Here is a 26,330-nt window from a genome sequence, read left to right as displayed (position 1 = left end):
ACCACATTTCAATAACCACCAATAAATAGTACCTGTTGCCCTGTCTGGGTGGCTCAGTTGGTAGGAGAATCATCCCATACACCAAAAGGTGGTGGGCATGATTCCAGGTCAGAGCACATAACTTAGTTTGTGGGTTCAATCCCTGGTCAGGGTTCATGCAGGAAGCAACTGATCTATGTTTCTCTCTCCCTCTCTCTCTCTCTCTCTCTCTCTCTCTCTCTCTCTCTCTCTCTCCCCCCCCCTTCTTCTGTCTCTAAAATCAATAAAATATCCTCAGGTGAGGATTAAATAATATAAAAATAAATAGTAACTGTTATTATTGTTTTTCCATCCTCTCTAATAATTTTAATTACTATTATAGGTTTCTACAAACTAATAATTGACCCCCTTCCATTCTTTTCCCTCTTCACTTTGAATCTCAAATTCTACATGTACAGAACCTAAAACATCAAAAGATCACACAACACCCTTCTCCCATGCCCCAGGCATGACACCAATAGCCCTTCTTCCTTGATCTCTTTCAGTCTTCCTTGTTCGATTTTATTATCTCCAAGATACATGTCAAAAATCAACACTGCAATCATTACTCCTGGATAGCTTAGCAGGCGAGAGAGAAAGACTTACATTTGGTGCTGTTAAGAAAAATGTTCCCCAACTGAGAAAAAATTGAATCTCACACTTTCTGTCCAAGCAAATCAGTGTTTCAGAAGATGTGTGCTGTTGGATGTCTGTGGATATTCAGCAAAACTGTCTTTCTTCCCCCACTTAAAAAGAGAATGAAACCGTCTCCTTTAAGTAGGGGCATTTAGAAGAGCAGTAACCAACTACACTGAGCATGAATTAGAATGAAAGTTTGCTAATTCCGAGTAACAGGGAGCAAGAGTGCCTGAATTACTGACAACTCTGATTCAAAACAACATTCTGCTAAAGAGGAAGGCAGTCAGTATTCCCTAATGATTAAGAGCATGTAAGTCACCTTGGGGTTTAAGAACCTGGTCTAACATTTACTGGCTGTGCAATCTTAGCAAAATCAGTTAACCTTTTGAAGCCTGAGTTTCTACATAAAATAGGTAGAGAAAGAGTTCTAATGCATACTTTTGCTGAAGATTAAATAAAGATAATATAAAACATTATCTTAACAGGTCCTGGCATAGAGTACATGCTCAATAAAAAGTGGCTGCTGTTATTATATTATCATCATCATCATCTGTATCATCATTATAGTGTTACACATAAACAGAAAGAACAGAAAGCAACAAATAAAATAATGCCAAATTTGGATCCTTGTGTTTCCTTTCAGAATAGATAAGAATAGCTTGTAATTATATAGTTATTATTGAAATATAAATTTGGATTTAACCAACACTGATTAAGTGCCCACTGTGTGTAAGGGCCGGCATCTTTGCAAGTATTACAGCATTTAATCCTCACAAAAGCTTATTTAACAGTTCAGGAAATTGTAACAGGAAAGTTACTATTAGCTCTTCCCAGGTTAGAGAGCCAGGAGGTGCAGAGCAGAAATGCAAACTCAGTGGCAATGCCCCACCCACAGGAAGTGCTCCATGACAGTTACTGGATGAATGGAGGCGTTAGCGACAGGGTGTGGTTTAGTTGAAACACTGAATTAAACTTCCTGATTGTTGATATTTTGTTTGAATTTGTTAATTCTCATTTTCTGACAGTGTGATCTTGATGAAGTTGACTAGATGATCTTGATAAGGGTTGTTTCACCTGAACATCAGTTTTCCTACCTGTAAGATAGGAATAAATACAGGGGTGGGCAAATGTAGGTTTACAGTTATTTGTATGGAAAATAATAAAATAATTAATAATATGAGAATAAACTTTGTGTTTCATGTACTCATAATTATATACCTACTTTTGTCCACCCCTGTATACCTGCTCCACAGAACCGAGGTGAGATGAAATGAGAGAATCTGGCATCATGCCTGGTACATAGTAAGTGCTCAATATATGCTAGTCTTTCCCCCTTGTATTAAAGTCTTTCTCCCCCCAGAAACTATCACAGCCTTTTTCTTAGGATAGGATAGTCCATAACTGGCACTTCCCTTCCTCCCCAGAATAATCATATATTACCCTCCAGGCCAGTTTGAAAGTCTGGACTCTGTAACACTTACTTTATCTGAGTCTAAGGCTGTTCACTAGGGTAGCAGTCACACCCCCAACCCTACCCATGCTCATCTTCTCTGCCAACTTTGCCTTTTAAGGTGTTCTTTAGGATACAGTCTCATAGCTTCTCCTCACCCTTTCATTTCTCTCTGGCTCCCTCTGCCTTCTTCAAAAGTGTCAGAATAAGGCCTTAGGCATGCTTTTTTCCCACCTGTCAGTATATTGTTTTTCAGGTTTTTGAACAGTATTGCAATCCCACCTTCTCCAGAAAGCCTGCCTAGATGAAATCACACAGTTGAATTTTTTAAAAATTTTATACCACTGGGGAATGGACTTCCCATTTTCCTAGCCCTTACCCCACTTAATATAGTTAGGGTATTACTCAATCTTGGTTCGTACCCTTAGTTTACACACTGTACAAGTTCCTTATTATTCATTAGTGTGCTAACGGCCAAACTTTATGTCTAAGTTTCTTGTAATTGTAGCATAAGACAATGTGAATGTGTTCTTTGACTATAAGCTCTAAGAGCATATTGATTGGTTCATGTCTCATTAGAACTTCAGAAAGAGTCTGCATTATAGCATGACCATATGGTGGTAGAATTCCCTACTTACATGTTGGGCTCTTGTTTATCTTTGTGTTACCAGTGTTTTCCATATAGTAGAGCTCAAAAGAACCTGAATAAATTGTCTGCTATTTTCTAGTTTAGTTCTATGAACACAGAGAAGCCTAACATTCTTTTAACTCATTCTTTTATCCTCCAAAAGAAAGGAGGATAAAAAGAAGAAGAGAAATACTGGTTCTGAATAATAAAAAAAGGAGGACAAAAAGAGGAAGAGAAACACTGGTTCAGAATAATAGCTAGGTACTTTGTCTAAAAGCTTTATATACACCATTTAATTTAGTTCTTAATAGCAATAGCATGAAGTTTTCATTATTTTTAGAGATGAGAAAACAGACAGAGTACATTAAATTACTCCCTCAAACTTAAACAATAAACAAAAGTCTAAGTTTAAAACCTTGGTGGAGCCTGTCCTTTCAACCATTATTAGACTGTATTGCCTTGTCCAAGTGGTTTTTGAACTAGTTATACAATGTCCACCTTGGATTCATGGAATTAGATTTCAGTTCCTTACCAATATGCCAGGCTTTCCTAAACCTGGCCTACCTTTATCCCTCCCACCCCCAAATGCCTCCTCTTTATACCTACTTACCAACCAGAATGATACACTTAGTTTCCCTAAAATGCTCTAGTCATTTAGTTTTTCCTGTTTTTTTTTTTTTCTACCCTGGAATGCTACCCTACCCTTCTCTGCCCCTTCAAAATCCATATCTTTCTGACCAGCATGTTTTCAATATTCTTGATGAAGTGTTCTCTATTTCTGGGCTTGAACTATTTGTTCCTTCTTTAATACATCTAAAACTCCTGGGCTTTGCTTAAAGATACAATGAATAGTGACTTGCCTGGTTCTTACATTAAAATGTAAACTCTTTAAAGGTAAACATTCAGTTTTATGTGTCCTGGTATACTATTAGTAACCTACACATTACTTCGTAAACACCAATTCCAAGTTTTGTGAATGGATAATAAAGAAAAAAAGAAAAGAAAGAGAAAAGAGAGGGAAGGAGCAGAAAGAGAGAGCCAGAGATTACTTAATTTGGTGTCTCATACAAAGTCCCTAGTGCTTAATTAACTCAAACCTGCTCTTACTGTGAAATTAAAATGCATTGAAAGTTCTATATATGCTTTCAAATCACTCATTGCATTTAATAATACCTGCTCAATATCCATCCCTATACCTGGGAGAAATTTACACTACTAATGTAATAATATTTTATTATAGTAAATATTTATGAGCTGCAATATTATCCAATCACACCAAGTGCTTACAGAAGTACAATCTATTTATTCTGGACTTCATTTAGAGCATCCTGAACATACTGTCTCATATACAAGACAACCCTCAAAAACCCTTCCATTGGAAGTACAATATTTGAGAGATGCAAATATTTTTAAGTTCCTCTTCTATACTATGGACGCAGATACACAAATACACACACACAGAAAAAAATCTTCAAATTACACAATTATCTCTCTCCTCAAAACATCCCACTGCAACACCATCCACCCCACAGGAGCACAGGTTTGTGGGGAAGGCTCTGTGCCCCCTTTAGTGAGAGCAAAGTCTCAAGTGTGAGGTAATCCCATTATACTCATTGCAATTACAGGCCCATGTCCTGAGCCTCCTGCCGACAGAAGGCTACCTCATCTTGTTCCTAATTAAGAGCACAAAATTCTTCCCAAACCACCTTCATTATTACACACAGCGTGCTATGCTCTATCAGGCAATACTCTCATATTCTGGAAGAATCAACAGCCTCTTTTAAATCCAAGGTAACCACTCCAGGGTTAATTATGTCTATTAAAACCTTTTTCCTACACTCAGCAGATGAAGCCCATTTCCCCAGAACAGCAATGGGACTGCAAGGAAAAGAAACCTTCGTTACAATCAAAGGTAATCAGAGAGATCATGTTCAGCTGAAAAACAAACACATGAACCAAATAAACAAAAACAAGAGAAAAATCTTGTCTAACCAAAAGAAAATGATCATGCAAAACTTTTTAGGAAAATATATACATACTTGAAAAAAAACTGAAATGGTGAAACAACTAAAAAGCAGTCAGATTTGTTTCCCTTTGACCATAATACTACTAAAAGCACAGGGAATATGAAGAGATCAGAGCACAAGGTTCTTCTTAGCAGACCCCTACATCGCAAAGCAATTTCCTAGATAACCAGCCCTGTGAGTGGGGCAAGTCTCTTCTCTCCCATTTGAACTGACTTCTTCATTTAACAACCACCACCACCACCACAGCAACAAAAAATGAGTAAGGAAATTTCCAAGGTCTTTTCCTGCATTAACATTCATTGAGGGCCACAGATCACTCTGACCTGCTCTGATCCCTCAGCAGGAAACAGCTGGTGAACTTTATTTCACTTAACACCCTCCAGCATTATCAAATGCCTCAGGCATAGACATACTAGGCAAGCAAAATCACAGCAGCCAAAAATGTATCACAAGGGTGCTTCTCATCAATGAGGCCCTCACAGTGGGATTTCATTCACCCCTCAGTACAAGCCCTGAGTATCCCCTTATCATTTAAGTAGCCATGATTCTCAAAATGGGGTCCAGAAGCAGGTGCTCCTGAAAGTTCATTAAGAATGCAGATCCGTGTTCCTCATTCCAAACCTACTGAATGCAAAGCTCTGAGAGTAGAGCTCAGCGACCTTTGTTGAAACAAGACCTCCAGGGGATTGTGAGGCACACTACAGTTTGAGAATACTGGAAGTCTTCTGAAGTGTCTCCTTGCCTCTACTGTTGTCCACCTTTAATATATTCTTCATACTGCCACCAGATCAGTTTTCCTAAAATCTGAATCTGACCATGTCAAACTTCCTCTCTCTCTTTCTCTTGCTCCCTCTTCTTTTCTCCCTCCCTCCTTAAAACCCTTCAGTGACCCTGATGCTCCATCCATCGTCAAACAAAATGCAAACTTCTTATATGGCAAACCAAGCCTTTCACCATCTGGTCCTGTTCGACCTTTCCAAATTCACTTCTTCCCGCCCCTCTGCATGCATTCTGTGCTTAGACAGTGATGAGTCTGCTCTGGTCCATGAAAAAGACATGCTCTTTGAGGGATCTGTGCTGTGCTCAAGCTGTTTTCTCTGCTGAGAATGACCTCCCTCACTCTGTGGGCAAATTCCTTCTCATCCTGTTAGTGACTCTTTCCAAGCTTCATCCCCTCTCTGAGGCCCCCTCTGGCTCAATCCATTCTTCTCTACTTCTCCCTTTATGCCTCCAAGTCAAGTTCATTCTACATTACTTCTATTACTGCACAACTTTGATGAATACATATAAACGTTATGCTATATGATAGTCTATTGACATAGCTCTCTCCCTCACTAGCCTGAACTTGCAGAGAATCTGGGGAGGACACCTGGGTAAATTATGGCTATTTTATTTTTGTATTTATATCCTTAACTGAGAATATATTAGGCATATATTAGGAATTCCAATTACAGTCTTTGAGCAAGTAAATGAATTGGCTTTTGAACACCTAATGTCTACAGCACTGCTATGCTAGTGATGTACCACTTTATCCCTGTTTCATATGAAATGTAAAAACTGAGTCTTGGGGAAGTTAAATAAATTTGCCAGCTGGTCAAAGGCAAAGTTGATTCAGGTGTAAGTCTTTTGGGCTCTAAAACTGATGCTTCCTCAACCAAACCACAGTGCTTTCCCAAATGAACTGAAGACTGAGTGACTGTACACAGCTGTCTTTCCTTTGACATGTTCTCACATTGTCCTTATGTGTACTTTTCATTATATGAAGTAAAATAAAGATCTAAGTTATGATTGAGCTAACGTGAAGAAACCAAACCCTGGATATATGAAGCCAAATACTTCAGGGCCTCAATTTCTTCATCTGCACAAAAGCTCTGTTATATATTACCCATAATAATCAGGTATTATTATTCATTACTAGTATAATAGCATCTAGCCATAGTAATCTATGATTATGAACTGGGTTCTTTGTGTTTGATTATGCTGTTTCAATTGCCTAGCTTAGTCTGGGCACATTCATGATACTGTTTAAAATTTATTTAATTGACTCTTTGCTATGGCAATTGTGTTCATTCTCATTAAAAATGGTTTGACTGAATAAAGGTATAAAGTTGACCAGAAGGTCTTTCTCCTCAATGCATATTTAATCCTGGTTTAGATTTGCCGATCTAAATTCACACATACACATACAAACAGTTGGAAAAAATTGACTTTTTATCTTCACAATGAAAACACACACTGTTTTCACAATTTTATCCTTGGTTGGTGCAGCTATACCATCACAACAGTTGTCATCACTGTCAAAGTTTTTACTTCAGACCCTCAAATTAATAAAAGCTAAGGAAGAGTTTAATTAGCTGAAACCTGAACTGTCATTATTAATTCACTAGTTACATTATAATACCTTGTAAAAGATTTATGCTGCAGTAAATAGAGCACTCACCCCACTTTCTAATGATCATGTGGCATAACTAATTTACTGCACAACTAAATATTTAATTACTAATCTTAGCAAAGCTAAAGGTACGCAGCTAAAATTACATTGCATTACTTGCAACAAAATGCTTAACATCGTTACTTTGAATATTTTAAAGTCTTATCAAAGAAATAATGGAATTCAGGCCTTTGTAAGTATAACATTTTAACAAGTAGAAGGGACTATTGTAAATTAATTCGTAGATTTTTTAGGAAGGTCAAATTTGGAAAATCTGAAAACTTTTGCATTAAGACTATATATACTCAGATGGGTACAGAATTTCTGTGTGCATCGATGAAAAAGTTCTCACCTATAGATGGTTGCACAGGACTGTAAGCATGCTCAATGCTACTAATTGTAAACTGCACAGTGGTTAAAATGGTAAATTTTATGTTATCTATTTTTAATCACAATGAAAACAAATTATATTCCATTTTAATTATCATTTGCCCCTCTGCCATACAATGTAACCCTGTAGTTCTGAATAGTCTGTGTCCACCATCACACCACAGCTTCCCAGGATATTGTAAGTCACTTATCCAATACATAAATACATGGCTTGCTGAGGTATTTTTTCCTGCCATTTACACAGGAATGTCTAGTTTCTTTAAAGAAAGTAGTTCTGTTCCATAAAGACAAACTATTTGTTTAATCGGTGATAAAATTATATAAATTATAAATAGGCACATTATGATAAAAGAGGCAATACACATTCTAGAATGTTAATTAGAAATGCAAAACTAAGCCACCTTTGGGTATTTGAGTGTTCTCACATTCGCTGAACAGGCCCTAAGAGCACAGAAACACATGGAAGTATGTATAACACTGAGCAACAAACACTGATGGATATTGATTCTTTTCCAAAAGCAGAGCTGGTGCTTTGGGAAGACAGAAGTTTATTATACTAATTAGAGGCCCTTGCCCGACCTCCTCAGAGGGTGTTCCCTCGGGTAGATATCAAGGCAGACACTTTTGGGTAGTTGCTTTTTAAATTAATGACTCAACAATGTAATGGCAGTAATCCTAGCGTTTCTGGTGAAATCGGCCACTCAGATCAGGGATGCAGACGAGAGTCACCTTCCAAAAGCACCCCTCAGTCAAGATCAGGGCTGTTGTCCTGGGGCAGAGTTTTGCTTGCCCATCTATGCTGATGTGGAGCATATGGTTATGAAGCAGTTTGAAACAGAAGAACTGCCTCAGATGGAAGAACTGGCCACTCATTTGAGAAGGTCCACAGAACGGCACTGACCCAAAAATCTCTTTTTTAAATCTGTCCTGTTGTATTTATTAAAAGCACAAATGAATGCCTCTTACATCCCAAATATTTCCTCACTCAGTCCTCATAACAACCTTATGAGAGAGGTACTTTTATTTTCACTTTGTAGGTGAGAAAACTGAAGCACAGAAAGTTTAAATAACTTGCTCAAAATCTCACAGCTAGAAATTGGCAGTATTGGGATTTGAACCCAAGATGTCTGGATTCATAAATTATGTTCTTAAATATTCCACTCTTCTGTTTCAATACCTCATAAAAGAAGTATTAAAAATAGCTTATTTAATTTATGGTGTTTTTTCCTAGAAGGACATTATGCATGTCTACATGTGCTACCTCTGAGCACTATGACACCAGGTGTGTTTATTCTAAACTTAGAAAGCAAGACTCCGTGCATGGGAGACATGCCAGGTGGATTGCAATCAGGCATGATCACCTAGGTCTAGAATGCTAAAATTCAGCAAAAAAGCACAGAGGGTTAGGCAACACAGAAGAAATAAAAGTATTATTTATACTGCTAAAGTACACCTAAGAGTTTACTTTAATTGTACTCACATGTTTTATTTTATTCTTCCTAAATTGTATACGAACTTCCTCAGCATAGGGATCATGGTTGATCATTTCTGCACCCTACGTAAATCTCAGCGTAGTAGTATTAGTAGTTGTGTACAAGTAAGTCTTTGTTAAATGCCAATGGTTAAATAAGGGTTGACTTGTTGATTGACTTAAAAGGCCACTGATTTTACTTGAATTTATGTTCTGGGGGCTAGCCAATAGTTAACCTGGAAACATGGAGAAAATATAGCTGCGAAACTGCTCAGGACAATCAGACAGGTGAATTGTAAGAAACTAAAAGACAAAAAAGCGTATATAAATCTGAAAAGTGTTTATATTTGTTTTATAAAGGCATAGTGTAGTTCATAAATGCCAGCAGGCACCATTTCATTATGCTACATTTCATCCTGTTTTCCTCAAACTACTGGAGAAATGACTGATACTGAAAGACATTCTTACTTCTGTATCACATAAAACATTGCCATAAAGCCCTTGAAAATTGTAGAGACATGCAATGGTAAAAACAACTTTAATAAAATAATGGATCATATTTGAATTAAACATGATGTTCAAAATGTTACACTTGGGGAATTAACAGAATGTTATATGCAAAGAGAGCAAGAGGCAAAATGTCCTATAATGTCCCAAACCTTCTATAAATTAAATCTGAGAACATTAAAAACTGTGATGACAATAAAAAGGATTACTTATGGAATGAAACAAAAAAACAGAAGCAGATTAGTGAAGATATTTGCCTCTAAAGATCTCAAAAGTATTCATCCTAGAGCAGAAGTAATAAAAACGGTTATTTCTAAGAAATAGACCCAAAGTGGCTCCATTCAGTTCACAGCAGGAACATCCAAAGTAGCAATTAAAGCAACCACTGGTGTGGAATTGTTTTCCCAGTGCCATCCTGTTGGGTGATTTCTTTCTTTCTTTTTTTTTAATGGAAACAGGGGTCAGAAGTCACAGTGACTTTGGATCAATTATTTACTGAAAATCATCATAGATTATTAATACCACCACTCAAAATATGAATGCAACCAGTAACACATTTTGTGAAAGAGAAGAAACCTGTCAGCTACTGTTTATCTCTGACAACAAGAGTAGTAACTGAAACTCCTTGAGATTTGACCATGGGAAATAAATTAAACACATCCATCTCAATGGGGTGTGGAGAGCTCCTGTCAGAATGGATCAACTGGTATTTGAAAGATCTGAGTTCACATCTCCGAAGTTTGGCTGCCAACAACTGATACTGGGCAGGAAAGTTCCCAAACCTCATGTTTCCTGGACATACAGTTTGTTCATCCAGAAAGACATGGGAAATATCACAGCACTGTGTTTAAGAATGTGGGCTCAGATCCCGGTGCCTGGGTTCAAATCCTGGCTTTATAACATGCTAATTGTGTGTCTCTGGGCACATTAATGGACTTTCTGTGCCTCATCTGTAAAAATGTTAATATTATTTATCCCATAGAACTGTTGTGAAGATTAGCTGAATTAGAACACATAAAAGTCTTAGAATAGTGGCTAGCCCATAGTTAGGACTCAATAAATTACTATTATTTATAAAAGGAAGGTTCTTTTTGGTTCAAAAGTTGAATGTAACATTTCATGGAGCTCTTTGTCTCCCTTTCCTCCCCTCCAGGACCTAAATAGAGCTACACAGGTGATGTGATACATTCATCAGGTGGGAATAAGTGCCTTGAGTCATTCAGTGTATACCTCTTCACTTTAAATGAGAAGTAATGTGCCTTGACTCATGTTCACCAAACATAATCACTCTCCCATAAAAATTGCATGGTGTGTTTTAAGAGAACAGAGGTGTGGGAAAGGCAGAGGATGGGGCAAACTTCTCATAAGAATGATCTAAGATTTATTAAAAAGGAAATAAAAAACTTAAAATAAAAAACTAGGAAGGAAGGAATGAAGGAAGGAAGGAAGGAAGGAAGGAAGGAAGGAAGGAAGGAAGGAAGGAAGGGAGGAACATGTATTTTACAATGGACCTGATAATGTACTACTGTACATACAGTTTTTAACTGGATCAAAAATATTCAAGGATGGTTCTCACTATTTTTATTATATGAGAACAATAACAATTAGGGAGATACAGTTATTTGCTCAAGGTCACCCAACTGATAAGATATTGAGTCAAATTTGAACTCCAGTCTGTAGTCTTTTTCTTCCATACTGTTGCTCTTGGGTGTGCCAGCAAGAGGATTTATAGAACATATGGAGGAAAGTGGTCAATAAAGGAGAGCTTAGAAAACAAAGCAAAAGAAATCCTAGGCTAAAATCATATTCAGAGAAGGAGAAAGAAAAATACTTTTCTTATTCTCTCAAACTTTTCCAAGTACCACCTTCCCATAACTTTTTCCTTACCTATGGCTTATCAACATTTACCCTTCTTGTGCTAGAGAATCACCAAACTTTCTCCTGTGAAATGAAATAGTTTGATGCTGCTATGGGAGTGAACACCATGGACACTGACTTCTTGCCTTGGACAGTGTTCACTGTATCATACCAAGCTGCAAACTCGTGAAAATCAGAAGCCCTCCACATAGCAGAAATATTCTCCTATAGTCAATATGGAGTGAAAGGTATGGAAAGCAAACCAATTCTGTCTGTAAATCAGAGTGACCTAGAGAAACAAGTGGGTATGGATGGGAAGAACAGTATTTGATAAGTTTTATTTTATTTTATCATACTTGATACTTTATCAAGTTTGCTGAGGGAATAGTTGGCATTCACTTCTCTTTGGAATATGAAGACAAGTACAGTGCTTCTCCAAAAAAGGGAACAAAACAGCTAATTCCTTCCCTTTACCCTCTACCTCTTCCCTCTTTTCTTATTACCTATTTTAATAACCCCTCCTTGTTCCTCATAAACGCAGATGACATTGATCCTGCAGAGACTGGATGTTTGTTGGAACTTACATGCTTAGGGTAAAAAAGAACACATAACTGTCAAGTATTTCTCTCTAGCAATGATGCCCTGACCCTGAGCTCTAGAAAATCATTCCTCATTGAGCATCACCATATATAGCAATCATGGCACCATTGTGTATTAGTTTGCTTGGGCTGCCATAACAAAATACCATGGACTGGTGGTCTAAACAACAGAATTTTACTTCCTCACAGTTCTGGAGGCTAGGCAACCCAAGGCAAAGGTTTTGGCAGGGCTTGATTTCTGGCAAGAGCTCTCTTCCTGGCTTGCAGATGGTCATGTTCCTGGATTTCCTCACATGACAGAGAGAAAGAGAGAGATCTCTTTTACTCTTATAAGGCCCCCAATCTTACCAGATTAGAACTTCACTACTATGATCTCATTTAACCTTAATTATCTCTTCAATGCCTTGTTTCCACCTGTCCACATACAACTGAGGGCCTGGCCTTCAACATATGAATCTTGAGGAGAGGGCACTGTTCAGTCTATAACAGATGGAATGAGAATCCTTCCTCTACTTAACTAGAATTTTCAGATTAAGAAGGAACAATAAGTAAGCAAGCATGCTCCAGCACATGCTTGTAATCTTTTGGCGTACAGGACAAAAACAGCTGAAAATGTGATAGTTTGATGTATCATGACTGGTGGTTGAAGAGATCTCTGGTATTCGGACGGCCATGGTCTGTTTCCCATCAGTTAGTGGCATAGAGGAGTGAGAAAGAATGACAACTAGAGCTTCCAATCCCAGGTTAGAAAATGCTTCAGATTCCTTCTTTCTTCAAAGAATGAAGTCAGTAAAGAAGGAAAAGTCCTGAATGTCTCTCATCATGCTCTCACTTGGAAAGTAGATAGGTTCTCCATTATATTCTTCTTACTCATGCTTAAATTCCAGGCCTTTTGTATATATTCATTTCACATAAATTTTCTTAATTTTTTGCTTGTTTTTTTGTTTTTGTTTTTTGCTAAGCATCATGCTAAGTGTTGGGAACACAAGGAAGAATAAGATCAAATCTTTCCCTTTAAGGATTCCTCAGTCTTAGAGTGGAACAGAATTAGAATCAGATACTGTTAGAATGAAAGGATTCTGATTTCAGATGAAAAGCTCAGGCCCAGAGAGGTTAAGATGCTTAGCCAAGGTGGCAGGCTTGTTGAAACAGTCTCAGCTAACACACAGGCCTACTGACCTCTGTCCAGTCTTAAAACCAGTCTTTATTCCTATACAGCCCAGAGTACTCCATCCAAGTCAATCATTCCACCAGGATTTATTTAGGGCCTACTATGTGTTGACTGAATTGGATAGAATTTATAGTGATTTAACAATCTAACTGATGATTTAATAATTTATTTGGAGAAATAAGACTGATGAAATTATTAGCAATTATAAGGTCTTATCTAAAATGAAATGATTTCTCTACTAACCCCATAAATATAATACATATGCAAATGAGAAGTGTGCATTATCTGATTATCAATTTTATCTTTACAATAATTGTCATGATTGAGCTAATCTTGCTGGATGGAAGAGTTCCCCTTTCCATCTTCATCACTCAGTACAGTGCCATGGAATACCAGCTAGAAGAAGACTATTCTAAAGGTTTATTGAAGATAAAACAAAACAAAACAAAAAAACATTTTGCAACTAAAGCTCTGTAAAGTGGTCTGAAAGTAGGCTACCTGGATGTCTGATTTCTGGAGGACCTCCAGTGAGAAATCAGCCAAACAATTACTCAACAGAGATAAAGACAATTAGAGAAGACGTCTGTTGTGTTGGTCTATCTCTTCTCCACATCACTGGCTCACCCAACCCAAAAAAATTTTAAGAGTGCATGGTCTGAGTAGTTAGGGTGATAGTTCCTGGATTTGGCCAGACCTATATCTGAATGCTGACTCTTCTACTTATGACTTTGGGTAAGCTCTATAATATCTTATATCTCAGCTTTTTCATCTATAAAACAAGGGCTAATCATGGATTACCTTGGGAGCTTGTAGTGAGGATTAAATGAGATGATACACGTAAAGTACATGCATAGTGCTTAAGTAAACTTGTCAATAAATAGGCATTACTATCGTTCATAACAATTCTACAGTATTTTTGGAACCTGCTCTCTTCCTCTCTAGCCTACTCTCCCCACTTCCTTCATTTTGGCCACTTCTCTGATCCTGTCCTTTCCCTTTGTCTCTCTCCCTGTCTTGCTAGCAGCTGTGCCTTGTTCTTTGCCAGGGTGGACAGCAGTGTGGCAACCTCAGAACAGGTGTTACTGTCCATTTTCCTACGTGAATCACCTGCCAAATGACAGGGAAGAACTGCAGGGGTGTATTCAGCATGGACAAACACCTGTCCCCTGTGTCACCACAGCTAGACAGACACTGGCGCTGAGTCATGCTGCTGCTCACAACAACCAACATGCTCCAAGACTCAGAAGGTTCTGAGAACGGGACCTGAGGGGGCAATGTACCCTTCCCTATCTCTAGGTTAGGCTACTCTTCAATCTGCCAGGAGGCAGAAATAGACAAAGGAAGATTCTATCATTCACTGAGGAGTGGAGAGTCTTTAACATCAGGATGTTTCTTCTTATCTCTAAGTTAAATTCAGATTTTTCATTTAAATTTATTTTAAGTGTATCTTTCATATGGAAAAATAAATGTGACATCTAATTCATGGTAAACACATATCATGTATACAGTATAATACACAGTGTATAGTATTAAATAATATCGAGTACTCTGTAAGTATGTGAGTACATCTATACAGACACACGCACACGGAGTATTATTTACCAGTTAAGAGCTTGTGCTTTAGAGTCAGACATGGTGTTTTATCCCAGCTACCTACTGGTGATGTGTTTCTGCTGTAAAAACTAATAATAATAGGAATGATTTCACTAGAACTTTGCGTTAGCACAGTTCTCATCTCACAGAAAGAATTCACTGAAAGTTAACTGCTATTATTATTGTTGTTTAGACACACAAATATATAGTGAGAATCCAGTAGGCTTCTTATGCTCTCTCTTCTGCAATCTAAATGGCTCCTGTTTATTGCTTTTAATCTGTTTCTTTTATAACCTTCAATTTCATTTTCCCTCTATTCATTTACCTCTCTAAATCTAGAATAGGACATACAATGCCAGTTGAGTCTGGTTAGCAAGGATAAATGTATGATGTATTTTAGGTAATCTACTATATTACCCGGTGTCAACTAATAATATGATTTGCAAAGTAATAAAAGTAATTTGATATCAAGTGTGTAAACCTTTAAACATTTTATTTATATTAACTCATTTTATCCTTAAAATAAAGCCATGCATTATTTTTTTCAGCTATGCCATACTTCATCAATTTAAAAAATGTACTTTTTCACATTTTAACATCTCTAAAATCAAGATGTGTCCTGCAGTTGACAACATGTTATAGTTCTATTGACAATTTTTTTTAGTAATACATGAAATAATGTATTCAATCTTGCGACTGATGACAATATAGAGTCAATGAAATAGGGTACAGGAGACAAGCATGTTGCAGGCAATCCTTAAGATCTAGGAATTTAGTAAGCAAGATTAAACAATCTTACTTTTAGAGAATCCATTCTAATTAGAAATACAGAGAAATAAAAAATAATTTCAACATATGTATAACTACTCAGGATGCCAATGAAGATGGCTCCTGGGCTTGTCCGGGTCTGGGAGGGTTTCTGGGTGAGGGCAATGTTACCTAAACAGGGAGTGCAATAGGTGAGGGGTACGACTAGCCTGTGATTTGATTGTCAGCCATACAGTATAAGCAAAATCCTAGAAGCTGAAAGATGCATGGACCATTCAGGGATTTGAAAGCAGTTTAGAATAGATTTAGAGTATCCATGGAAGAAGGACAAGGTGTGAAGACAGAAGGAAAGCAGAAGCCATTTCCTGATGGGCCTTGCAGGCCAGGTTGGACTGCATTTGGAGGACTTTGGGGTTTTACTGAAGCATAGGTGTTATGTCCATTCGAGGAATCAGAAAAACTGAGACCTAGAGTAGCCATAGGAGTGACTTTAGGCTGGATAGCAAAGATCAAAACTAATGTAATTCCTTTCCTCTGAGCCCTCACCTTAAGCTAGATGCTCTTTATGTTATATCAGGATTACCTAGGACATTATTCTCTCATTGGCTATACTGCCAGAAAATGCATTACTAGATCATCCTTCACTTTAGTTTATGTTAAATTAATATATTTGGTTTAGATGGGAGGAGCCTTGAACCAATATGTTGGTTTTTAAAAAATTCTTTAAAGTGGCCTAATTTCAGGATGTTTGGGTTCAGCTACAACACTCGCATGTTATATATCACTGCCAAGTTCATACATAGGTGTGTCTATTAGGTAATGCATATTGATGCCAGTCTGTTTTAATGCATCATGCATTCACTTCTCAGGGTGCATGTTTAAAAGATGATAGATAGATAGATAGGTACATACCTACATATATACAAAAACAAATGAAAACAATGCTGATAGGGAAGTAAAGGTTCACGATGTCTTTAAACTCTTGTATATTATTATGCCAACAGAAATTGCACTTCAATTTATTATAAAGCTTCTTCAGCTGCCCATTTACAGTAATACAATCTTGAGATTGACTAAACTAAGCAGTTTTGGTTGAGATGTGACAAAAGGGTATTGTAGAAAGACACTAACTTTACTATACAGGGTCAAATAAACAAAGAATAATTATTTGAATGAAGATATTCTATTCCAGCCAGGTTTTCTTGACTCATACTATTACATTTAAAATAATCTTGTTCACAGGATTTGTTGGTAGGCAAAAACTGTCTTTTCATTGAAAGAATAACAAAGAGCCTTTTGCTTTTTCTTTTTGGAAAAACAACATTGTGAATCACCTGGTATCTTTGACTCGAAAAGGGAGTGCGTCTACAATCGAAAAGCATTTAGGTCCTTTTTGATCAAAGACATCTTTAGTTTCCATAGGATAAGCAATGAGTACAAATGTCAATGTTTAGTTTATGATGATATGACAATTACTAGCTATTTAAAAGAAATAATAGGTGCCAAGATGCTAGCTTGCTACACTAATCCAACTAAACAGGACAAATAGTGTAAATTCTTAAATAATAGGACAGACAGATGTCTATTCAAAATAGTTTAGACATAGTCTTATCTGAAATAAGAAGGCTGAGTTACAGGATCAGTAACTTTGATTCCATAAACCTCATAAATTTAGATTTTAATATAAAAAAAGAGGAGGACAAGAACGAATGGTAAACCACGTTATCACAAGACCAATACACGACAGGAGGATGGACGAGAATGCTAGAGACTCAAGGAGTCATCTTTAGAATGAGAAACTCAAGTTCAAATTCCAGCACTGATACTAACAATTCTGTGACCTTGGGCTAGCTACTATTCCTCTGGGATTTAAGAAAAACAATTTCTACATCAGAGGATTTCCATGAAGATTAAATGAAACTCTATGCATAAAGTAAGTGATGCATAATGTGTGAGAACAGGGACTACTGTTAACATTATTATTTTTGTGATTATTATTATATCCCACGCTTCTATTTAATTCTGTTGGCATCAGATGAAGTAAACAGTAGACCAGGCAACCATGAATAAGGCATACTGCATGTTTAGGGATGGCATTTAGGCTTGCACATTCCCAATTAGCTTTTCAATTAACCCCAGCCTTGAGGAATATACTTCCCAGACCATTTCTGAATGCTAAAATGGGACTGATGAGCTATTATGGATGCAGGTTGTTTTATTAGAGTAGGAAGAAATGAACTATGCTACCTATTGCAAGGAGAAGCTGAAATTTACAGAGCACACTAAAACTAAATCACAATTACTATCTGTGATACAGATTTATACCCCCCAAAGCTAAAATATGCTGTTACTCTATCAATAGTTCTTTTGCATTTAAATATACTAGTCATTTTCTAAATAAGACTCAATAATAATCTTATTTTATTCATCTTCCTTCATTCTACAATAAGCATGGCAACCTATAGTCAGTAGCACTTTCTACCCTCTCTGTTTTTGCAATTATGTGATCTCTGCTGTTATAGTGACACTTTATATACATTTATTCAGCTTTTCATATCATTTCTTAACTGTCTTCTCAGTTTAAGTATATTACTGAGCTCATTATACAAACAGTAATTCACAATAGTTGGCTTAAATAAGTCATGTGATAAAATTAGGTACACAGAATAAATCAACTATTTGCATTCACCAAGCACTGATGGAGGGCCTTCATTGTTCAAGGCAGCACACCTTTTAAATTATTCCAGGAGTTCTGTGAACACAATTTCCATGGGGAAAAACGAAAAAAGCGAGATGCCCTTTTCTTCTTAGTTATCATCACCTGGTACTCAAAATTAACTCCTCTTAGCTCCCCTGGCTAGTACAAGGGCATTAGAAATAATCACTTTTAATTTGTTTTTTATCATTCAAGGAGCAACACTTCAGTTCTCTAATGTTGGTTTCCCTACTCTGTAAGATAAATAAAGAATTTAAAACCCTTATCCCCACAGTGGTTTCTTCCTTTTCCCTGTCCTAAGCATTAGCCCTCACAGAAATGAAAGGGAAATACCAGAGTCCCCTTATTAGCTTCTTCCCCTACTTAAGAGATAGAAACCTGTGTTACTTTGTGAGATCAACATCCTTTTAGGTTCTATACACTAAATTTCATGGGCTGCTTTTCTCCACATTCAGGCCCAGGCCTGAATTAAGTGTCACCAGGAGATTCAACTTCTCTTTGCATATTAATGTGGCATAAGGCATTATCTCCCAGTGGCTTTCAGAGTCATTTGCGGTCCCTGACAGCCCATACAACCTATAATTTTCAGAGGAAGAAGGCAGTTTTTCAAAATATTTGCTCCAATAAAAAACCTACTTACAAGTCTTTTTCCTTAAAAATTACTTGGGAAGCAAAAAAATAAAATAAAATAAAAATAAAACCCATGGAAAAACAAAACCCCCAAACAAACAAACAATAAAAAACATCAAAACCCAACTGTTCAGTATAAATGATGCTGGTACATGACAATTAGGTTTGCAGTCTTTTTGCCTGTGATACACAGAATAGAAAAGGGATCAATTCTACCCCACTCTTGCCTCCTCCTCCCCCACCAAAATGTCATTAAATAACAAGTTTGCCATCATTCTACAATCTTCAGTTCTGGATATTCTAAAAGGTTACAACCCTGAAGCCCGAACTCCAGTGACGTTTTCTCTTTTCACACTACAAACAATTGTATCTTGGTTAATCACTGGATTCTTGTTCATGTTATCAACATTCCTACTCTGAAGAAACAAATAGCAAGTTAAATTGAAGGGACCTTCGCAGTGGAGAGGGAGGACTGTGCCACAGGCCAACAAAGCCATCTCTGGATCAACCTCACGAGTAAATGTAAGGCAGAAAGGACACTGGCCCGAAGATTGCATCCTTTGAGTAATATGAAAAATCTCCATTTCACAAAATTTTGTTACCTTTGGAAATTTCCCCAACATTCCCCCAATTTCAACCCTTTCAAACTGGATTCAGATTACCTAAATATGACAGTTTGACCAGTGCTCCACAACCAGAGGACACATTAGAAATACAAGCTTATAATGCATCTTAGGATATAGGCCATTTTAATTTCTTAGAGAATGATAACTAAGGAGGTAAATCTACATAGGAGGTTTTCTTGAAACAACTAGTCATGCTGAATAAAAGAAACACAGAGCCATCCTCTAAGTGCCCATGACTATCCAATTACAAATACAATTCTTGCTCATTGTATACACTTTATAAATGATGGCTTTGCTGATTTGAAAAAATATCAGACACCCCTGTGGGATCTGGTCAATGTTACTGAGAGTCCCCAATATGTGCTCCTAGGACACAGACTGAGACGCAAGTACCAGAGAGATGCTCAGGGATTTATTGTGCCCCTTCAGAATCAAAGACTGTAGTAATAAAAATAATGCAGTACAGCAACAAGTTTACTAGAGAGCTCCCCAAAGAAGCAAAAATTGCAGCTGTTCACGTGCTTTCACCCTATGTCATTTAAAGGAAAATTAAGTCTCTGTGGAGACACTGTCTCAATTGGTGATACCACCAAGTATTATTTAGAATAGCTAATGATTCTACTTAACCCCGTATGCTCCCCTCCTAAGTAGCTAGGCTCCAAAAGTCGTCCCTTCTGGAAGTGGCATGGACTACCTACATTCCCAGTGAGAGGCAAGCTCTCACCCCAAGGTAATCAAGACTGCGTCTGTGCTCAGACTATCAGTCCAGAGAGGGCAGCTGGCAAATAGGAAAGGTAATCTTCATCCCCACTTGCTCCATACCTTTTCAGATTTCGCCTTCCTGGCGTTGTGCACGAACCTGCGACCCAGCTTCTTGGCATACCAGATAGAGGCAAACATAGCGATGCCAATGGCAGAAATTCACAATGAAGCTGCTGCACAATTTCCCACCTCGGCTCAGAGACAAACGGAATCGGGCGGGAGCTGTCACTTGCAGGCTGTTGCTTTCTCAGTCCCTCTCATGCTGGTTAGCGGAGGGAGAGGGTGGGAGGAGGGAGGGGTTGGGGGAAAGGCGGTCCTGTTTGGCCAGTCTGCAGGTACATTTACATCCTGCCAGCAGGAGCTCCGAGCGAGGCGGGCGGGCGCTGCCTTCCCAGCCAGCTCACACAACCAGGCAGCTAAGTATCTGTCTGCAGTTCTTCGGCACCGTCACCACCAAAACTCCATGTGTGTCTGGAGGAAGGGAAGCCGCAGTCAACTCGTCCGGGAGGAGGCTCACCTCCCGCAGTTACACTCCTCGCTTGGCTTCCCTCTCTCCTGACAGTACGTACTGGCGACAGTGGCGTGGTAAAGAGAGACCCACATACAACCTCCTGGGTAAATCTGCCAAAACAGGAGCTGCCAGGCACAGGGGAGAGGCAGGGCCACCACAAACCTGGCCCTGTGGCCACAAACAGGTGTCCTTGGAGCCTGTATCCTGCTCAGATCCTCCGAGAATGTGAGAATATCAGACTGATAAGGTGGCTGGAAACAGAGGAGTGCCGTCCTTACCCTCTCCTCAACTCCATTTGGTCCAGGGAAAGTCATCTCTGCTCAGCCAGCCTTACCCATAGCTTACCAGAGTAACACTTTACATTTTGGAGACTGGCCCGGGACAAATGACAAAGTGAGTGGGATGAAGTGTACTCTCAAGTGCCTGAATAAAGGTCCCCAAGTTTTTAAACTCACTGGTTCTATCTCTAAAGCAGCTGGGGTCTCTTTTATGAACACAGGTTTTCAGCATGGGGACTAGGGAATGGGGAGGAGAGTAAATTTATGTTTAAACTAACATAGAGCAATCTACTCTCAAAACAAACAAACAAACAAACAAACCCTTCAGTCTGCTTGCAGTGATAGCCAGTGTGTTACATGTAGGACTGTAATACGGCTTTTGGGAAGGCAAATTTGTGATTTATGTCAGCTCTTACATGGTGTTCCTTTGCAGAGTTTTCATGTTTGATTTTACCAGTAGGTGCTTTCAATTTCAGTTATCGTATTAGGGTTTAGACTGTGAGGCGTTTAACAGGTAAAGTCAATTTTAAGGATTAAGTGTTTTGTCCAGTGAGAGCATTTAAGCCTTTACCCAGAATACTAGAGAAAAAACATTACTGGAAAATATTCCTTCCAGTGACATTCAAACAAAACTCAATCCAGTATATGTTTTCCAGCTGACCTGAAAGAAATGCCCAAAGAATGTCAACACACTTACAGATACTTGGACTGGAACTCCCTTCTCTCACTCTATGTCCCTTCTATTGACTAGAAGAGTCAATAGAAGCATATCCACAAATTTTTGAGGTTTACCCCCAAAGAGGTTTGGGTCTTTAGTCAACAGCATGCTGTTTTAAAAGGTATATCCGATATCCTCACAGGCAGTAGGTTAGTAGGCGGTATGGGATAGGACAATGGTGGTCAGAACGCATGTCCCTGTTCATCACTAAGGTAACTGTGGTGCCTAGAAGAGTGCTTAGAAAGAGTCAGAGTGTGTTTGCTGAATGAAAGAATGGTCTGGGTTCTAACCTTGACCCTGCTTCTAACTTGTTTCCTTGTTCTGAGTTTGATTTGCCTCATCTGTAAATTAAGAGAACTGGGCAGATGAGTTTTAAGGCCCCTTCCTGCCCCATGAGTTTATAATTGGGCTTATGACTCTACACGTGAGTACTGAACAGAGATTCGTCTGGTTCTCACCAGGGACACAGACTCTGGTAAAATGACTCTGTCCTGAGAAGCCCACAGTGGCACCCTGGGGGCAGTCCAGATCCTTCTACCTCTGCAATATGCCTAGCTGCCACCTAGGGTTTGGTTTTGCCATCAGCTCTAGCTGTAGTTGCCCTGTGCTTCCACTTCTACGAATTCCACTTTCTTTCATTCCTTTTGACACTCTTAGACAACTCCTGAAATTCTCCATATCACACCCTGTACTTTTTGGAAGAAAAATGCCATGGAAACCCAATAAATAAATAAATAAATAAATAGTCCTGCTTAGTTTTCAAACGTCCACTCAGCAGGACCACAGCTTACCTTAATATTGCCGAGATGCTGAAAGTATTCATTATTTCTGCATACAAGTCTGTTTAAACCTAGTTGTAGTTGAAAGACTATTCAGTTAACAGAAAGTAGATGAAAAGAAAGGGACCAATTCTTCCTAAATTAATGAGTAAGAAAAATTCTGTTTTTAACATTTTAAGATGGAATCACACAATAAAAAGGTGAGGAAAAAAATGTTGAACTTTCAAACTACTGATATGAAAGTGGGAATCAAAGAATGTTAATTTACTCCTATGGGGCTGCCAGATCATAAAATAATTTTTGCACTTTCTTCATAAGTTAAGATTTCCTGGGTCACTAAAACTGGGGCCTGGAGAGATCTTTGATGTTTGATCATTTTGTTGGTTGGTTTTACTTTTATATTAAAACTTTAATGACCTTCTTCACACACCTGACCCAGAGCCTTTGTAAAACTTTTACAGGATGGAGTTTTGAAGAAAATAAATTGGACTGCCAGCTTAAAAATAACAATAATAACTGTTGTTCCTTAAATAGGGAATTGGAGGTAAAAAAGGCAGTGCAGAGTAGGACATTTATAGTCAGGGCCCATGTTTATGTTCTGCGAATGTTTAGCATGATGTTGATATTCAAAACATATTTGCTGAATGTGTCTACGACAAAGGAAAATCCACAAACTTTAAAGACTAGAAGAGTCAATAGAAGCATATCCACAAATTTGCAGTTGTAAAAGTTTTTTGAAAGATGGACACAATTTAATGAAACAATGCATTTGCCATAGCTGTGCAATGTTTTCCCCTGGGTTTCTGCACAGATGTTCCTGCTCCAAAGGGGGGCAGCTGCCATCGTAAATCCTAATGGTCTCTAACCATCGCTCTCCTGATTGAGATGAACAGCTTTTGCAGTTACACCATGTAAGGAAAACTAGTTTTTCAGATGCTTTCCATCTGTATATCATCAATACCTGGACAGACCTTTTCCTTTGTCATTTCATTTTTAATACCTCTCATATGACAGAAGCCTTATAGTACAGCTGAGTTTGAGATGCAACATTAATCCTTTTAAGCAGCTTTGGATTCATGCCTCAACACTCACACCGTGTGAGCCTCCTCTGAATTCTCAAGGTAAGTGCAATGTTTAAATCAAGCTATTAAGTATTATAGCATTACATTTTCTACCTAGCACATGAATGATTTTCTTTTTAAAATCATCTAGACATATCATAATTATATAAACAGACTAAACATTAAACCTGAGAAACTAATACCTACTACCTTGAAAAACTATCTAAGTCAGGTGTTTAATAAACACCAAAGAAAGTACATGTTTGAAACATAAACAAGCTAATGTACAAAACTAATAAACATTCAAACATTTGTTTGATTTGTTTGCTTATCTGATATGTATATTGCCCTTTGGTTAACATCTGGTATTAGTGCATTATTAAAATAGCAGGTGTAGGATATACACTATAGTAGATAGTATTACTAAAAATATATATAAACATAACATTTAACTTCAGTTCAAAGGAATGCCAAGATATTGATGTTAGTTACCTCTGTAGAGGGTAGAAGAAAGGAAATATAAAAATTCGTTAGTTTTGCTCCATATATTGTGTATCATTTGAGACTTCTACAATGATAATATATTTATATTTTACTTATATGATTAAAAAGGGAGCAATACTTCTTCACAAAAATGTACTGATTATTTACTTTACATCAAACACTGGGAACCCCAAAATGAATAAGATACATTCCCTCCTCTCAGGAAGTCCTAGATAGTTGGGAACACAGGTGTATAAAGAAATAAATTTTAATGTAGAATGGCATATAACAGATATGTAAAAATTAAGTGAAAGCTCAGGAATAAAATTACTGGGTTTTTTGGGGGGGTGCTTTCTATATTCTGCAAGCCCAGTAATAAATGTTATCTATAAAAAGTTCAATAATTAGTGTGAATGTGTACAAAAGTCAAAGTAATGGCTAAATCTCTCTGCATGTTTTATCTGCATGGACAATAGAAAAATGTCACTATAACTTTATATGTATATATCAAAACCAATGTGTACAAACTGACTCACTTACAGATAGATGTACACATAAAACTGAAACTCATAGACAAAGACAGTAGTATGGTTGTTACCAGAGGGAAGCATGGGGGAGTAGTAAAGGGCAAAAGGGGTCAAATATAGGGTGATGGAAGATAATTTGACTTTGGGTAGTGAGCACACAATGTAATGTACAGATAATGTATCATGGATATGTATACTTGAAACCTATATAATCTAATTAACCAATGTCACCTCAATGAATTTAATAAAATATTAAAAATAAAAATAAAATAAATAAAAATTAGGTTGTACTTTTCTTATTGATTTACAAAAATATTTTATATATTCTATACATTAATTCTGTATTTTGTACATATGCTGAAAATATCTGTTCCTAACTTATGACTTGTCCTTTAAAATCATTGTATGTTATTAGAGTCCTCAGAAAAATTTAAATGTACTGAAATTTATCAACATTTTCTCTATATATATGTACAGTTTTGTATCTTAAAAGTTTTCTCTATTCCAAGTTTATAAATGCATTATCTTATATTTTTCTCCTAAACAATTTAATTATTTCCTTTCACAAATAGATTTTCAATTAAAAAGTGTATTGTGGGCAATGGGAATTTATTTGTCCCCATGTATATGGATGTATGGCAGTTGTCTTCCTCCCTCCCTTCTTTCTTCCCCTGCTCCCCTCCTCCTTCCTTCCTTCCTTTTTTCTGCTAATATATATAAAAATGCTATTTCTTTTCCTTTCTGACTTGTAATGTTCCTAATCCATATGTCCAGATCATATGAGTATGCATATAATTGTTCTGGGTTCTTGTGTGATTGTTCTATTTTTATTTACATGTATCAATACTACATTACATTGATTACTATGCTTTATAATAAATGTTGATACCCATTTCATTTGGTCTATCTCTTCAACTAAATCTTTATAAAGTTATATATTATATGCCCAACAATCCATGTTACTATTTTATAGTATTTTAGTACTATGTATTATAGAGTATATTTCCCCATACCTACTATTATATCTTATAGTAGTTCTATTCCTCACCAAATCTGATTATTATCATCATTAGTTATTTTTTTACAATTAAATGTTACTAAAACTAACTCCACATGCTATCAGTTTATTTTCTCATCATTATTTTTAGCAGTCCAATCCTTCTAAATGTCTTCTTTTCAAAGTATTTTAATACTTACTTCTTCAAAAATCTGTGATGACCTTTTAATATATTTCCTGAACCGTCTACATTCACCTTAGAGTTTGAAGGATAGCGTAGGTAAACAGAGATTTTAGAGTGACAATTATTTTCCCTCAGCACTTTGAAGATATCTCACACCGTCTTCTGGTATCTATGTATTTTTATGATAAGATGTCTGCTGTCAATCAAATTGCTACAGTGTAAGGAAGCCTCTTTTCTAGGTTTGTTTGAAGAGTTTTTTTTAGTTGTTTAACTGCATTTTCAATACAATATTTTTTTTCTAAAATCCTGCTTGGAATTCACTATCATTCTTTAATCTGATGAGTTATAAAAAACTCATTATCTTTTCTAATTATTCTTCTCCCTCATTCTCTCTATTGTTTCCTTCTAAAATCATATTATAGTTTTCCTGTACCATTTCATTTTATCTATCCTATTGCTTCATATATCTCCTATTATTCTTTTTTCTGTGTTTGCTGTTTTCATGGTTA

The 26,330-nt window shown here is 37.2% G+C and overlaps 1 protein-coding gene across 15 annotated transcripts in view; it reads right to left on the bottom strand.

Annotated features, from left to right (window-relative positions):
- The window catches only part of DLG2 (discs large MAGUK scaffold protein 2), a 1,904,207-nt gene that overhangs the window by 851,863 nt on the left and 1,026,014 nt on the right, over positions 1-26,330 (bottom strand). The window contains exon 1 of one of the 15 annotated variants that reach the window (XM_028514364.2): positions 20,344-21,024. The exons of 12 other annotated variants lie outside the window; for them this stretch is intronic. In XM_028514364.2, coding sequence (XP_028370165.1) covers positions 20,344-20,421 — 78 coding nt within the window. In that variant the 5' untranslated portion in view covers positions 20,422-21,024. Of the gene's footprint in view, positions 1-20,343; positions 21,025-26,330 lie in introns of those variants that run through there. 2 more of the 15 variants (XM_028514366.2, XM_036030132.1) reach the window with 2 other exon arrangements.

This window comes from Phyllostomus discolor, chromosome 6, assembly GCF_004126475.2.
Source record: "Phyllostomus discolor isolate MPI-MPIP mPhyDis1 chromosome 6, mPhyDis1.pri.v3, whole genome shotgun sequence".
NCBI lineage: Eukaryota > Metazoa > Chordata > Mammalia > Chiroptera > Phyllostomidae > Phyllostomus > Phyllostomus discolor.
Note: the sequence above shows the minus strand (reverse complement) of the source record. Positions and strands in the feature narration are given on the sequence as shown.